This window comes from Papilio xuthus, unplaced genomic scaffold, assembly GCF_000836235.2.
Source record: "Papilio xuthus unplaced genomic scaffold, Pxut_1.1 DF825946.1, whole genome shotgun sequence".
NCBI lineage: Eukaryota > Metazoa > Arthropoda > Insecta > Lepidoptera > Papilionidae > Papilio > Papilio xuthus.
In genome coordinates this window covers 10,134,887-10,152,000 of record NW_013532703.1, presented here as the reverse complement: position 1 = coordinate 10,152,000, position 17,114 = coordinate 10,134,887, and the positions used below count along the sequence as shown (strand labels likewise).

General features: G+C 33.4%; 2 protein-coding genes across 10 annotated transcripts in view; one reads left to right on the top strand and one right to left on the bottom strand.

Annotated features, from left to right (window-relative positions):
* Positions 1-12,312, top strand: part of LpR1 (Lipophorin receptor 1) — a 142,685-nt gene extending 130,373 nt beyond the window's left edge. For 5 of the 9 annotated variants that reach the window (XM_013320762.1, XM_013320763.1, XM_013320767.1 and 2 more), the window contains 7 exons: positions 827-971; positions 1,214-1,423; positions 1,974-2,172; positions 6,124-6,207; positions 8,495-8,610; positions 10,282-10,440; positions 11,366-12,312. In XM_013320762.1, coding sequence (XP_013176216.1) covers positions 827-971; positions 1,214-1,423; positions 1,974-2,172; positions 6,124-6,207; positions 8,495-8,610; positions 10,282-10,440; positions 11,366-11,410 — 958 coding nt within the window. In that variant the 3' untranslated portion in view covers positions 11,411-12,312. Of the gene's footprint in view, positions 1-826; positions 972-1,213; positions 1,424-1,973; positions 2,173-6,123; positions 6,208-6,598; positions 6,861-8,494; positions 8,611-10,281; positions 10,540-11,365 lie in introns of those variants that run through there. The other 4 variants (XM_013320765.1, XM_013320766.1, XM_013320764.1 and 1 more) reach the window with 3 other exon arrangements.
* Positions 12,313-13,077: 765 nt separating this feature from the next.
* Positions 13,078-17,024, bottom strand: LOC106124061 (queuine tRNA-ribosyltransferase subunit QTRTD1 homolog). Its single transcript, XM_013320515.1, has 7 exons — positions 16,813-17,024; positions 16,067-16,335; positions 15,654-15,835; positions 15,255-15,424; positions 14,859-15,061; positions 14,496-14,621; positions 13,078-14,004 (listed from the first exon to the last, which is right to left on the bottom strand). Exons 1-7 carry the CDS (start codon positions 16,927-16,929, stop codon positions 13,779-13,781), a joined length of 1,293 nt encoding a protein of 430 aa, XP_013175969.1. The 5' UTR covers positions 16,930-17,024; the 3' UTR covers positions 13,078-13,778.
* Positions 17,025-17,114: the final 90 nt, after the last annotated feature.

Here is a 17,114-nt window from a genome sequence, read left to right as displayed (position 1 = left end):
TACCCTACTTAATTGTCGATACCTATGATTTTATCTACGTATATTTAATCAATGACAAACTATTTTGGTATGAAGATAACATTAACATTGCCAAAAGAACAGCCAACTTGCAGCCATAACCGTGGGTTTCTCATTCCAAAATCTCTTTTTAAAACATAATGCTATCTCTACTTCTTCTCTATTCTATTCTTCTCTACGATTTCGATACGCCTTATACAGAGATTTTGACGTCAGTAACCCACGATAAGTGAATTTTAACTAGTAATGAAAAATATATTTTAAACCATATAGATTCACATTTAAAATGGAAATGATGTTTTTCGTAGCATAAATCACGACGCACTCCTTTGAGCGTGGCGTACAGTTAAAATGCGCAACTCAGATAAAAACTGATCGATGTAAAAGGTCGACGCTTACGCATGTTCATGAAAACATTAATGAATTATTAAAATACAATTTCCATTATCATTGTATACATTTTATATAACCTTGAATTTTCGTTCTTCCTTATTGATCACTTAATCTCGCCGCAAAGAACAACTAAATTCATTTACACATTACTGTTAGATGCAATATTTTTAAAAGTATTTTACGTAAGAAACAATGAAATCAATATGAACTTTAACTATTCTATCCTAGTCTACTTAACATATGTTTTATCTTAAAAAATAATATTTAATTATTTTAGGCATATTATATAATTAATTTCCGTTTCTGATTTATGAATAACGGAAGCTCTTATCATTTTATTACCGGCATGATTTTTATAGCATACTTGTTAGAATATAACTATTTATTATTGGGATTTTATTTATCATTTTAACAGATGGATGTACTGGACGGACTGGGGTCAGAATCCGAAGATTGAACGTGCGGGTATGGACGGCTCACATCGACAGACCATCGTGTCCTATGACGTCAAGTGGCCTAACGGTCTAACACTGGATCTCGTCAGGAAGAGGGTCTATTGGGTACGTACTAGATTTTAGCCGATAAGATCCTATTTCAGTGTATTTTATCTTATTATTTTTGTTTGTTTTAAGTTGTTTATTATTATAGTAAAATTAGAACTGATATTGTTACCAATGATATTTGAAAATAGACAATACTTTATACCCTACTAGGCCCGGAAAGGTATGAAAAAAATCTACAAATGTATACATTTTCTATAGGTATTTTCATGAACAGTACAATAATCATGTAACTTTGCTAGGTGGATGCTAAAATGAACACGATATCATCTTGTAACTACGACGGCACCGCGCGGCGTCTGATCCTGTACTCAACTGACGTGCTGCGTCATCCTTTCTCTATCACCACGTTTGAGGACTGGGTGTACTGGACCGATTGGGACAAGACCGCGGTCTTCCGCGCCAACAAGTTCAATGGGAAAAACGTCGCTGCAATCACTTCAACGCACACGGTAAATATTTTCATCGGACTTTTCATAATCGTTGACATTTTATAAAATCTTTATACTGGTAGGTCATCGTTTCGTATTCCACTCGTATGATCCATTTCAACCATTTAGTAGGAATGTCATTTGATCCTGATTACTGTTGTGACTCAGCCTGTCCTGTAGCCGACATCCAGGTTAAACCCATTACGACATGGTTGAAAATAATTTTACACTCACAGCCACCTGAGTCTGATGACCCGATGACGTCACCATGGTTTACTTGTGCAATGCGATAAGGAATGCTTACTTTTTGAAAGACGTCCCCTTTCAATCTTCACACCTACCAGTACGCTTCTATGGAGACTTCCGTAGGAGGTTCCAATGAGACTATCTCTCATCCCAACCTTGCAAATTCCTCTAAATTCGCTGTAGGTGACTAACCTCTAATTTCTTTGTCTTTAGACGAGAGCGAATCGAGAACTCATTAAAAGATGAATACAAGATACTTTAGAGATTACTTCATATAAGATAGGTACTCCTTCGTTGACTAACTTGGTGCATGTACTTATCCTAGCTGCAGAACCCGATGGTGATCCACGTGTATCACCCGTACCGTCAGCCGGACGGAGTGAACCACTGCGCGGCGGTGAACGGGCACTGCTCGCATCTGTGCCTGCCCGCGCCGCAGCTGGGCCCCGCAGCGCCGCGCGTCGCCTGCGCCTGCCCCACCGGCCTGCGTCTGCTGCCCGACAACCAGATGTGCGTCGAGGACAGTAAGTAAACATTGTTTTTTTTTAAATAGAAAGACGTAAGAGAGATCTGGTCGCCTTGAGTTAAGTGATCACCGCTGCCAATCAGCAACACCACAGATGTTTTTGATATAGGGTGCTTTGTAAGTGACTACTAAATGGTGGAATTTCAACGGTATCGATGCAAGATTATTTGGGACATTTCTGTTGTCTTCCTTCCAGCGCGTATTGGGTGAATAGTAGAAAATGTTTTCAGTGAAACTAAAACACGCTGTAATTTATTACACAGTAAACACTGGTTTTAAATATTTAAACATTGTGTGATTTTATAATCAAAATTTGTTATCTTCTTAATAAGATTCGTGTGGAAATATATTAAAAGCTGCTACGACTAACCTAATTAAATAATTCACTTAAAATTATGGTTGCTACGAATTCTAAAAGATTCACTGAAAATCGACTGCCAAGTGGAAACTCGATAAATAGATTAGCAGACCATCCGGGCGCTAGAAACTGACATACCAATAGATATATTACAAAAATAATTAGCTATTTGAAGTAACCTCTTGGACGTTGTCATTACTAGATTTATTTTAAGCTCGTCGCAAATATCGAAGTCGCTCAAACAGTTTACATAAATGTCTACATTGAACAGAAACTATCTGTCATACCAGAAGAAATATTATTTTACTCATATAAGATAGGCAGATATAAAAATATTGACAAAGGAACATTTATACGTAAGCTGAATCATTATCCAACACGTAAAATACACTAGTGGTTGCCTGCGACATCAAATCAGCGCGAAATTAAAAACAAAAAATGGCCTAAGTTAGCCCCGAACTCATAACCTTCCAGTAAAAATCCCGTCTAAATTGGACCAGCCGTTTCCGAGATTACTCGGAACAAATGTCGATTTCCGAACAGACAGACAAAAATTTCATAAACTGTTAGGTTATCTAAGCGAAATATTTTCAAATAATTGCTTTCGATAAACGCATGCTACAAGCAATCAATAAGTACATTCAGAGAACATCTTGCTGCTAATAGGCTCACAATTGAGAGGGGTCAATAAAAAAGACATTAATTGTCGACGTCGTAGGGCGATGGTACTTAGCGACGCGACAGATTCTATATTACGTTCACAAAAGTACCGCTCGCATTCCTTTGCGATTAAAACCTACTTATTAGTCATGGTAAAACACAAAGTGATTAGCTAATGTAACTTGATATTTTGTTGTACGGTTCAATTTTCGAGTATATACGTTCTTATCTGCATACTGGAACAAAATGAATAGACAAGAATTATCTCAAACATTCGAGAAATTTCGTTGCACATATCTGGAATGATTTAGTCAAACTTAAACCTTTAAGAAAAGTTCCTTTTTTCGACAAATATTTGAGACCAAACTAATATTTTAGAAGTCGGCGAAGTTAGTGCCCGTCAAAATAAGACAAAGAAGCGGAACGCTAGCTTCTCTTACTCGAATATTCTTTTAATATACCTTGGTTCATGCGTTTAAACTTTAAACACCTTAGTATGAAATCAATTTCTTTTTTTTGCCTTCTAGGAAGAATAGAACGAGAAACATATTTACTTTTTGTCTAGTCTGATGTCTAAAATCAGAACATTTTATACTCGTGATTCGATACCGTGATCTTTTAATCACAGTTCGAGCGCATAATCATTAAGCTACTATTAATAACGTCAATTACTATTGCGACAATACTACGAGTACACTATTTAAAAAAAGCAACAACCTGTCCTATACTAATTACAATAACAATAAGACCTTTGAACTTAGAAGAATATAAATCCGTTATGACGCAGGCACTGTAATCTATTCAATTTGTAAACTAGCAAACATTATTCAGATAATTGTTTTTGTTTTACAATTTAATTTTATTTGAAAAATATAAAAGTTATGTTTCTTGCATTTATTTTATAACTAGCTGTCGACGGCAACTGCGTCCGCGTGGAATTAAATAAACTTAATTGGTAGTCTATGCGTTCTTTCTGGCTATTTTCTACATCTATGCCAAAATAAAGTTAGATATCTATCCAGCCTTTCTGGAGATACTTTATAACAAGGCAGTAGCCTATGCGCTGTTTCAGGCTATTTTCTACATCCATGCCAAAATAAAGTTAGATATATGTGCAGCTTTTCTGGATATATTTTCTAACACACATCCATCAATCCATACAAACATTCGCATTTATAATATTAGTATAATCAATACTATCAGTCTTTAAGAAGCTTAATTTCAAAATTAAGGGTATAAAAATGCATGTTAAACAGCCATTGCAATGAGCTTGCTTGCCTTGGGGGGTCCATCGACCTTCCACTTCCACGTAATGACATCGACGTATTACCTGAAGTTTATTATTAACTACCTTTTACATCCCAGGTAGACTGTAATAACCGACAGTCAGTGAAGTTAAACACAACTACAAAACAGTGTAGCCGTATTTTAATTAGCTTATAAGATTATAAGTTTAATTTAGCTTATTCATTAACAACTAAAAACATTTATTTTTTATTACAAGAACATTATGTCTAGGTAAAATCTTGGGGTCTAGACCCCAAAGACGAGAGAGGGTACTATTCGGACAGTAATATCAAAACTAAACAAGTCGTTTCTAAAAATTAAATATTGCAAATTAAATATATTGTTACATTTTTTGACTATTTTTCATATTTTACGTGTATTGTTCCATTACATCAAGGTCGTGTGTGTCCGTAAAAATATCAATGGCTGTTTAGTCGATTGCGTGAGAAACACGTCAGCCTATGACATCACATCGTACGATATTTTCATCGTCACAAGTAAATCTAGTGTTAACACATCTACAACACATACCTGTTTGATTGGACGAACTTATATGTCGGCTCAGCTATAAACGATGTCTAGGAATCATTAGTCATTGTTTATTACGATTGCAGCACATATGGGTACTTCGTATCGCATATTCGTCGAATGTTGAATGCTGATATAGTAATTGTGTATTGCAGATAACGCGCGTAGTATGTAACATAAACACATTAATATTACGTTTATAATTAATTTTATGTTTATCGTCGAGACAGACCACAGACATCGGTCGTTATATTTACAAATAAATTTACTCAAATGGACTTAATATTAACACTGCATTTTTATAATAGTTACCTATTATATAAGAGTTGGCATGTTGAACGTATCTTTCATTCGGTCTCATGTATCGATTTGTTCGTATCACATCAGGGAATCGTTACATCGTTAGGATTCCACAACATACCCAGAAGTTACAAAAAGAACAATTTTACCCACATTTCTGTCGACCAATAACGTGCTGTTGTAGACTGTAAGGTGACGTGACGTCACATCACGCCACCTTTCGTTAGTCAATAGGCGCGCGATCCGGCTCGCCGCTCTCGGCGTCGAGTAGGTGTGACCTCGCTTGTAAATCTTCAATACAATTATGTTATACGTGGGACTCAATAACTATATGTAACAATGCTAAAGAGTATGTCATTAAATATATGCGAAAAGATATTATTTACGAAAATTAGTAAAAAAACTTAATACGTTATTTTAGTATCGAAGCAATATATGTTAATATTTTAAATATATATAGAGTTACATTAAGACATCCATTATGTGTGTGATTATTAATTTAACATATGTTTATTCTTTTACACCATAGTTGAATATTGCGTAAACGCATCAGACGTAAAGTGCGTGCCGTATCGCGCACAGTTAAATTGACAGCCGGGGAATGGTCGTAGTCGGAGAGATGGGGACGTCATTGGCGAATAGCGCTCGGCGCGAGCTTGTGGTGTGTCTGTCATTTAGTTTCGCTTCGTGGCCCGATATAGACGTATATAATTTAAGTCAGTTAATAAATTCCTGTGATCGTTTCACCCTAATATTTGTAAACAATACCGAAGATCAAGGACAATTATAAAAGGTGTTTTATAATAAAATCTACAGATGCAATAAAACCAGATGTGGAGGTGCATAAACCGAGAAATGTTTCGAATGAACCAATAGTTGTTCACGAAAAACCTGTAACCAGTGAGTATTCAATACTATTTATCCATGTTTTTCAGTTTAACTTTTTTCTATCCAAAATTAATAAAAATAATTTGGATTCGTTTCAATGTTGCGGTGACCGTGATTATTTGAAAAGTGAAAGTTTTTTTTATATTTTTCAAAGTAAGGTATTGAGAAATAAATAAAGTGTCACCACAATTTTGGACGTGGGTGCTTCACGGAATGGGTTGATACTTCAATCATTTAATATTGATAAGATCGTGGAATCATGCATCAACATTCTTCCACGTTAAAAATTGGGTAACCGGCTTTATGGATAACCTCATCTGTCACCAATTACTAACATGTTCGATGTGAATGTGCTTTCAATATCTGTGTGTCTTCAATTCGGGAAACGTTGATTGATTTGCAGGGCATGCCAAGTTCCTAGTTAACAAATTGATGACTTACGCTTTTGAAAGGGGACCATTAAACGGCACGTCTATCACATATGGTGAATTTACAAAGAGAAGGGTTAGGCCTTCTCTTGAAGTTGGGACGTGCCATCGGAGAAGTAATAGACTCCACAGAGGAGCCGTCAGCTGAGGAACCTACGCCCACCACTAACGTCAATTCCGAGCCAATGAAGGCGTATTGGGAGAGTGATAAAAAGGAATTAAAAAATAAAAATCAACCATTAATAGACCTTTACTTGAAGGGGGTCGCTCTGGAGAGGATACCAGATGCAACCGAGGAGCCTATTAAAGAATTTCATTACAATTTGGAAAGACTGAGACAATACTTGCCAGATGTGATAGTTAATAATATTAAGGGTAAAGTATACATACAATTATTAATTTTATTTAAGTAAAAAAAAGAAGACATACAGATTCATTGAGAACTGCATGCACTGTTGTAAATCAATTACTAACTTACTAAATGTGAATGTTGGAACTTTCGATATTTTTATAACTAACGTAATAAGCGTAGCTTTTAATATAAATTCGAAATCACAGCCGCGAAAAATGTATTAGTCATTATCTGACATCAGTTTGATGCGATCGTCACGCTTTGGGAGCTTCATTCATTGTCGTGTTCCTGGATATATTCATTGTATTCATTCGTCTAAACATATACTATTTACACACGGACTGCACAAATTTAACGTTACAAATTTATGTGAACAAATCACATTTCTTCCTTGACATCTTATTAACCGTCTTTAATTCAACCACGTTTTCGTAAATCTAATTCCACATATTTCTATAAATTCACATCTAAAACTGTCTCTTGCTTGTAAAATGCCTTATCGTCATTATCTGAAATATTTAATATTATTCAAAAAACTATCTACTCTTTTAAATATTTCCACTTTAATCCGCCTATAGTGGTGAATCGTATTTTTTAAACCAATCGTAATCAAATCAACCTTAGTACATCCAAGCCAATCTTAAAGTACCATCTTATGAAGGACGGCGATTATCAAGGCAATCTGCACTCGCGATCCAAACTTATAACCATTTTTTAATGAAAATCTAAATTTTCTTAATAAAATCGTATTAGTTTTTCCAATAAGTAGATTTTATACATTCTGGATATGTATACTACCCTACTGAGGTAATTTGTGTGTTTGAATGTAACAATAGCACTTTGATATGCAACATGATACTGCATTGAAGACCGCGGTCTCCACACTACTGTCTTATGTAACAAGAAGTTGAAGAGAAATATAATATGCACAGGTTCTCATATGTAATAGTTATTTAATTTAATAAAAACAAAGTGCTTCTATTGTATTTTATTATATTAATTAATTACTTTAGGTTTATATAATAGATTAAAAAATTGTGAATAGATTTTCCTAATGTACATATATAAATTTTAACTTGTTTGTAATTTGAGGGTATTATTAAAAAATAATCTTGCCTGTGTCTTTTTCTGTCGCTTAATAACACATGTGTTAATCATTTTGTGATTCAAGGTGGTGGTTTTGTCTAACAATTTCATAAAAAAAGTATTTTTGAATATTACGTGAAATGTACAAAAAATGTATCATTCACTTAATATGCAAAATATACTTTGACCCAAGTATTAGCTTATAAAGTGTTGTAAGTATATTATTAACTTTTAATAAAGGGTGAATTAAATACCTCAAGATTAGTATCAATATCTTGCAACACTACTGTGCTGTTGGCTTGGGTACGTCACTGTATATATACAAAAAAAACCAAGAGATCTTTTACTTTATAATATACAAAAATTGGTACAACACTTCGATTTTTGTATACATTTTGTAGTAATGATGCTAATTTAAATGTAATTTTAACAGCTGTACCTGAAACTCCAAAGACAAACACGGGAATCTCATCGAGCGGGCGCGACGCGGGCGTCGTTGCTGGCATCGTGATAGCAGTGATTACAGGAGTCGTTGTACTTGCTGCATTGGTAAGTATTGCATTAACTAGTTATCGCCCCGACACCTATCATACGGAATTAAAAAAAACTTAAGTAGCCTATGTGTTCTTCCAGACTGTTCTACATCTATGCCAAATTACAGCACAAAATCCACCTATCCAAACATTCGCATTTATAATGTTAGTAAGAAGTCAGATCTTTCTGATTTACAATAACAACATATACACCATCTTTTGAAGACCTCATCATCAGATGTGATTTTGTCCTAGCGCAAGTTTTTTGTAAAATCTATTAATGTTCATAGTCAAATGTGAAGTATTCGAATGTTGAAACTAAAGCGCACATATTAAACTGTACCTATGTTTGAAACAACTAGAGTGGAAAAAGTTAGATTGCTGTCATATTTCGACTACTAGGCGATCACCAGTTATTTATAGATCCGCTAAAATAGCATCGTTCTATTTAACCCGTGACATTTGCTGTTTCCATCCGAGAAATCGTTACTCATAATTCATGTAATCGTGTTAAAAATCGATTTCTAGAATGATAGAGAAAATTATTTTCTACTTTAAATGAATTAAAATGTAGAAAAAAGCATTTCTGATTGATCTTTTTGCGCAAGTTTTTCCTACGTTCTTTATTATTTGCCCTTGTGGATTTCCTAACCAATGTTAATTGGGGATTACTGTGGGTTTTCTTATAAAGGGAAATAGAATAAGCTAATGTCAATACATAAATTGCGTCTATAACCCACAAACGCTGTCGAGAATAATCATATTAATTAAAAACTGAACAAACAGTATGACGTCACGTAAAATTATTCAGTACACGCATAGTTGATTGCATTCGCTTTCGACTCGTCCTTGTTGTATCCAAGCTTGATTGAGGCTGACAGACAGATATCAGAAGTCCTGTACACGAGGTCAACTTGTTGAAATTTACAGAGACAATAATCAATTCATTCAAAAGACGGCTTGTCTTAACAAGCCGTCTTTTATTCGTTGCGGAAAGATTTTGGAAAAAAATTACCATGAACCCACATAATTATAGATTATGATTAATTATTAAAAACAAATCCATCCATCTGCTTTTATCTTTAACAATATTTCATTGATGATTAAAACGCCTCTCTGTTTAATTTGATAGCTTATCAGTAATGAATCAATAGCTTCAATTATCTTAATTAGACATTTATAGCTTTTAATTTTCGCAATTCGTCATCAAGGCAATTGCGGATTAGGAATGAGAATTACTACTTTAGATAGTGTTAATCATTGATATTTAATCGGAAATATTTGTTAACATTTAAATAACATATACGTAATTGAATGTACTTCAATCCTACAAGTACGAAGTACATTTTAAGTAAATATATAAATAGTTATTTACTTTAATAAAAAAAATAACCAATATATTCTTTTGTCAAGTTTCCTTGTTTACGTATTTAATAGGTATAAAAGTTGACTCGTGTTGACGATACAATGTCGTAACAAAGCCATATGAACAAATATGTTTTTACAACTTTTACGTAATAACTGACGACAAAAAGATTACATGCGATAATTTTAAATTCTACTTCAAAATTTCTTACTTTCAACCATATGAGTTTTAAATGCTATGGTCACATATTCAAAACCTCTCACAATGGAATAACCAAGCTACTATAAAAACTTTTTTTTAAATAATATCTTTTTTTTTCAGATCATTGTTGTAATGTACCGTCACTACATGCATCGTAACGTCACATCTATGAACTTCGACAACCCGGTGTACAGGAAGACAACAGAGAACCAATTCGCTCTAGAACAGAATGGCTACGCGCCTGGTAGCAAGCTTTACCCCAGCACCGTTGGCGAAGAGGTAAGGGCACTCACTGCTATGGAATGTACGCTCAACATACAAAACAGTCTTAGATAAGTCCAATACCCATTTTCTAACAATATTAAGAACATGTTTTAAATCAACCTTAAATTAATTTACTTAAAATTAAATCTCTAAAATAGTAATTAATTCATACAAAAGAAAACAGACATTGTATATAAAATATCTATAGGATTATCAGGACAGATGTGAGGTCTGCCTAAGACATTTTAAACTGGATGTATTTAGAATTATATTTGTTAGGGATCGTTTTAAGATATTTATAGAGAATATTTTCGTTTAGTGTAAGTATTGTGGCAAAATGAATGTGCCAACATTTTTACCGTATCAGTATTAAATGATAGTTGCCAAATATTAATTGTATTAAAATTTAGTGTAACGCTGTAAATATTCCCTTTGGATAGCTGTTATTTTGTCAATTGCGATCGTATTTGTAATGTTTTACTGCGAAATATTTTTTTACTTTTCACGCATATCCATGCGAGTATTTTATGGTAAGTATAATTAAGACAATAGTAGATTTTAACTTAAATAGCAATGAAAAAACCTTAAACAATATTTAGGAGTAGAACTCCCAATCCGGTAATAATGACGAAGTAACGGCCCGAGCCTAGGTTTCTGAGGGAGCCCTCGAGGTTAGTTACTCTTAAACGTGGTTTAGGCTAAGTGCCATCTGCGCTCGGCCACCTCAAGCTCGGTGAAGCTGTAAATGCCTTCTCACGGCAAACAGTGGCAATTCAGTCAAATTTAGTTAGGAGTAGAAAATAACATATGTAAATATCTAGTAATAATTATAATACAAATTCTACGTAGCATTGTAATAAATATGACATTGTTCTAAAATCGTGCTTATTTTACAGATAAAAATATTACATGAAAAGACTAATTTTGTTTTTTTTTCCAGGCACAAGAACCTCTTAATACTCCCGGTACAAATGAGTATGTATAGTGCAAGATCCGGCACTCAGTTTATAATAATATCATTAAATGTGAAAAGAAAACAAAGGACATGTGTGACTGGAAATGTGATTGAACCAGTGAACGGAACATAACCAATGTTAAAGTGCTTAATCCAGAAGAAATTTTAGATATAGTGTAACTAGACGGTGAATAAACCGATTGATTAATCTGTCAAGTGGCGCCACTGTCGTAAACTTTGAATTTCAATAATTTAGTTTCATTTTTCGCCACTTTGCAGATAAGTCAGGCTGTTGTTTGTATTGTATCGTAACGATATGGATTTCAAAATGGCGACCGTCGCAGCTGTCAAAATTTGATGTCTTCTTTGAGTTGTTTGGTATCGCACAGGTAGATGTGATATATTCTCATTTGTAGACTGTGAATAGTTTAGATAAGAGCAATCAATTAACGGCAGTTGAAATGATGCATTATTTTAATTATACAACTTTTGTATTCAATTTTTTTTTATTTAATTGAATATGTAAATCGAAATAATTTATAAATTCGAATATTTAATTTGTATTCATTGTAGATAAAATGTACTTAGAAGAAATTTAATTGAATATACACAGAAATATATCGTGGGATGTATTATACACTAGAATTGTAGAGAAAAAAAAATATATTTATTTCACTGTCTTGTGTTCGCTTGTATTATTTATTACGGCTTTAAAATTTATGTTTTAAATTGGCTTATGAATGTTAGAGGTAGACTGCGATGTTATAATTTCGTGTGCCAAATCTAATGCGCCAACAAATTGATGTCTTTTTAAAAAATATTGTAGAAATTTGTCATAGTATTTAAGTCGTGAAAGTAAATGCGCAAATTGTATTTATTTCATTATACTTTTTAAAGAGAGTTATTATATACTACAGTTTTTAATGTTTATATATTTTATGTAAAGGTTGTGTTTTGCTATCCAACAATATATTTATATTTGTAACGAGTTGCTTTTGAATTTGAATGTAATTTAATCGAGCAAAATCCTGCCAAATCCTCTCCTTAATCTATCTAAATATAGATATATTCGGTAACATATTACAATTACTATATACATTTAATACTTGATGCACATTTCATACGATATACGTAGCTCAATAAGTGTGGTCACTCAACTATTGTGTAAATATTATCATTAAAATAATTATGTAAAATGTGTTATACAGTTTTTTACTTCAATATCCCCTAAACTACCATGAGAGTGGCAAGTGATGATCATCAGCTCACTATACGTCCTCACTTAGGAACTCGGAGCGTACACTATGTAGGGGTGACTATGCCAGTCAACCATGCTTGCCCAGTGTGGATGTGTTGACTTCACACATATCTTTAAATTTCTTCGCAGATATGTACAAAACGTCGGATAAAAGTACATTTGTTTATCGAAAGTTGAAAAACACATTGGTACATGGCGGGATTCGAACCTAGGAGTTAACCCCTGAGCCACCGAAGCTCTAGAGATGATGAATTAACTACATAAAATGGTTGCCTAAAAAGCGTTGTAATAACTAATTTACAGTATAGGACACATAAAACATGAAAGGATTAGCTTTATTAAAAAAAAAACAGTTTTGTCACCTTATTTATTATTGCTTATTATGGTATAATTATTTAAAAAAAAGGTAAAATACAACTAAATAGAATGCACAGCACATTGGTCCTAATTGGATAACAAAACTAACAATTTATAACTAAAAAAAAGCATACGTAAGTAGGATGTTTTATCACTGAATTAATCTTATATCTAAAGTACACAATATACAAAAAGAAACATTGTAGTACAATTAACTAATTACTTACAACTAACTAAAAAGCTTGAAATTTGCTACTACACTACTTAATAGTCAAAAATGCCTAATGTCAACATTTTTATTTCTTTTAAAGAAAAAAAAACTTTGGAAATGTTGCAATAATACTAAATACCATTTTTTATTGTACTTTTATACAGTCAAGTATATCTCTTAAAGAAAAGACACACTATTTGGAGTTATGTAATAGTTTGCACTCAAGATAATTATTTTAGTATATTGGAAACATGTCACTTTACCGTGACCCAGTATGTTTAGAAAATATTATTTTTAACATTCCCTTGTTTAAAAAAAAAAGATCACCGAATTGTCGTCAATTCTGTTTAGTGGACAACAAAAGCATACGACCTCTAGCTCCCAAAAAAATGCGTCATACTTAAATTCTTATGTTGAAGTTCAATTTCAAATTACATTTGAAAAAGTGCTATTTTTTAAACATAATTTTCAGTGTACTTTTGTATCATTTTAACATTAAAAATGTTACTTCTACAGATACAAATTATTTTGCACTGTTGCTTTCAAAGTTTACATAAAACCAGTTACAACTGTTAAGTACTATAATTACTATTTGTATATGTATCGCTTACTTCTTTATTTACTCTCGATTTCTTGATTTGAGGTGTTTGGTTGTCTGAGTCAGTAGACTCAGACTTTTGTACATTCTTGTATGATTCGTACTGTTTAATAATATGTGCCTTGTACACATTAAACGTGTTGGAAACAATGTGTTGACGCGCGTGGTAGAACATCTGGTCGAAATGATGCAAATTATGTCTGAAATTTAACAAATAAAATTTTTAGTACAACAAAAATAAAACTGGTGTGAACAGCTGGGCTATTTTAAAATACAGTCACACTTGGATAAGCTAGTCGTTGCCCAGTCCTGACAAAGCCTGGGGTAAGACAGAAACTGCTATAAGCGAATAAAATATTGCATATATTATGCAATATTTGCATAACAATGAAGTGGATTTGAGAAGGGGACGCACAGAAGAGGATATTTTCCCTTTATATGCGTAAATTTCCCTCCTCCGTCGAAAGCCAACGCACGATTGGCGTAGGCAACGCATCTTCAACTTCGGATGTCTATGGGCTTTCACTTTCACACTATGGGCGGCCACTTTGCCCTTTCGGTGAATTCAGGTGGCCGCTTCTCTTTTGTCACCATTTAATATTCACAAAATCGTTGATGTCGTTAAAGTTAACTATTAACTAAATATCATACAGTTAATCAAAACAGCACAAATCAAGCATATGCAACTTACATGCTTAACAACACGGATGCCAACATTTCCCTTGTGTTAAGAAGATGACGGATATACGCGCGCGTGTGTTTCTTACAGGCAAGACATTCACAGCCATCCAGTATTGGAACAAATTGGTCTTTGTAACTGTAAAAAACAATTAGAATCCAAAAATACTTGTATGTATTCAAAATATAAAATATGTATGAATATAGCTTCTTGATAACTGCCAGATGGAATGAAATGATTTTATTATATAAAATTACTTTCGTCATAAACCTTTTATATTTCACTTCACTGATCTCAATTATTTCAAATGTAAAATAAAATTCATTATTTTTTTACAATAAAAACAGCAGCCAAAATATTATTAGGTCAACTTACCGTTCATCAATAAGGTCAAGCAAATAAGGATTGTCAATATCCTTTGTCACATCAAAATTAAGTGTCAAAGCTTGACCTAAGTTTGTCAGTTTAACAGCATATGAACCGTCAAACAAATCCCAGCCACATTCCACAGCGGTCAGTATCACAGCAGGATTCCAACATCCTTCAACAACATGCAATAGCTCTTTGGGAATAGCATCCTAGAATGTAGTAACAGACTATTAAATAAATTAAAAGTAAAAATTGCCTGTAGGTCTATAAACATTGAGTAAAACAGCCCTGTTTAATTTATCACTTTATTGGTATTATGAGAAAAGCTATTGCTCGGTTAAATTAGTAAGATAAGGGAAAAAAAACTTTAAAAAAGTTGTGTCAAGAAAAATTACAACTTACCCCAACCCTCTTAAATATTTCGCCCAATGGTTGTAAATGGTCCATTGAAAATTCTTCACTTCCATCTGTCAGGCCGGAAATGGCTACTCCACCGAGAACATCTTTATATTTCAGAATATGTTCTATACTTATATCACATTTCTTTGGTATTCCCCCACCAACTACAACACCTGGAAAGTAAATCATCATCGAGTCACTATGTGTCTCCTTTGAGGGGCTCGGGCTTCACAAATATATTTTAATTTCTTCCCAGATATGTGCAGGTTTTATCAAAATGGAAAGTATATGATTAGAAAATATGAATAGTAAATCAGTTTATCGTGATATTAAGTTATTAAAACCAATACTTTTAGAATTAGAGAATGTCTAATACTGAGAATAGTTTTAAGTATTACAAACCTACAAGACAACTGCTTTGCAGTTCTTTGGATTCTTTATATCTCTTCACACATAAATCCAACATATTGCCAGTTCTTTCAATGGATTTCAATATTCTTTTGGAGCCCTCAGCGAGTGATGTACGACCATCTGCAATCGCTAAAATTATGTCTGGTTTGAACACTTCCATTAGATCCATATATCTGTAATTTTTTTGTTTGAACTGGACATTATAATTGACCTAATATTAATGAAAATTTCTAATTTAACAATAAAAACTGAAAAACATTGGACATTAGTATTTGGGGATTGAATCTCACTACATAGGTTTGGGTTCCGTCAAGTCAAGCACTTAATTCTACTTTATTTAATTTTTTTCTAAAAATGCTAATGGCTGATACACTAGAGTGTAGATAAATAAAATTGTAAATCACCTGTCAGCTGTTAACATTTTCTTTCCATGTTTTGTCCACAGAGGTACCCTATCATTCTCAAAATGTCCCGATGGTGTTGTTTCATTCATATTTTGTAAAGTGACACAAGTGAAATGATCTTGTAATCCCGCAAACTTAGCTACACCTTCACCCTGTGCTTTCAAGCCATGCTCTAAATGTACAGAATTGGATAGAGGCACCCACAACAAATGTGGATTGGGACACACTTTGGAGAGTACTTCTGCCGTTAAATGCACAACACTGCCACCCTGAAATTAGTAAGAAATATGTAAGAGACATTTCATAGGCAAATCTACATTTTTTACGCAGCAGTCATCTCACACAAAAGGAGTATAAGAGAAAAATTACAGGTATTAATTTAACAAGCAGAAATAATTAGAACCTGACACTAAATTTAAAAATGTGATCGGAAACCAAAAAAGAATAAATACTTCAGGTTTTATATCAAGCTGTGCTATTCCTCTGTTCACCTTATTACGGTCTTATTGTGCGACTGGTAATGATTCCTGTAGTTTCGGCTATATTATTATACTAAGAGTGGAATACAGTTTCCGATTCGAGTTTGAAGATGACTAATACTATAAACACGCTTGTACGTGCCATTGGAAACAGAAATATACAAAAAGACAAAGTTATAGAGTTATTTTGTACCACTACTTTATAAATACCATACTAATATTCATAGATTCGTACCGCGATTTACAGAATAAAACATAAAATTACACCTGAGTAAGTAAAGTAGCTGTAGGAGTTTCTATCACAGCTGAAGTCATTTTAAGGAACTCCGTCAACATGCCCACACGTTCACAGCCAGTGCTTGAGTTTTTTATGATGAATCTCATTTTGGAAGATTTTTCAGAATTAGTTAAAATTATGATTTGTTTTATTTGTACCCGCGCTTCAAATTCAAATAACCTAAATAAATCACAGCAGTCAGACTTTCTGTCAAGACAAGCCAGTGTTGCCAATGAAATTTTTTACTCGCCCAGTGGCCATGTGTAAAATAGCCATATTTTTGTGAAATATA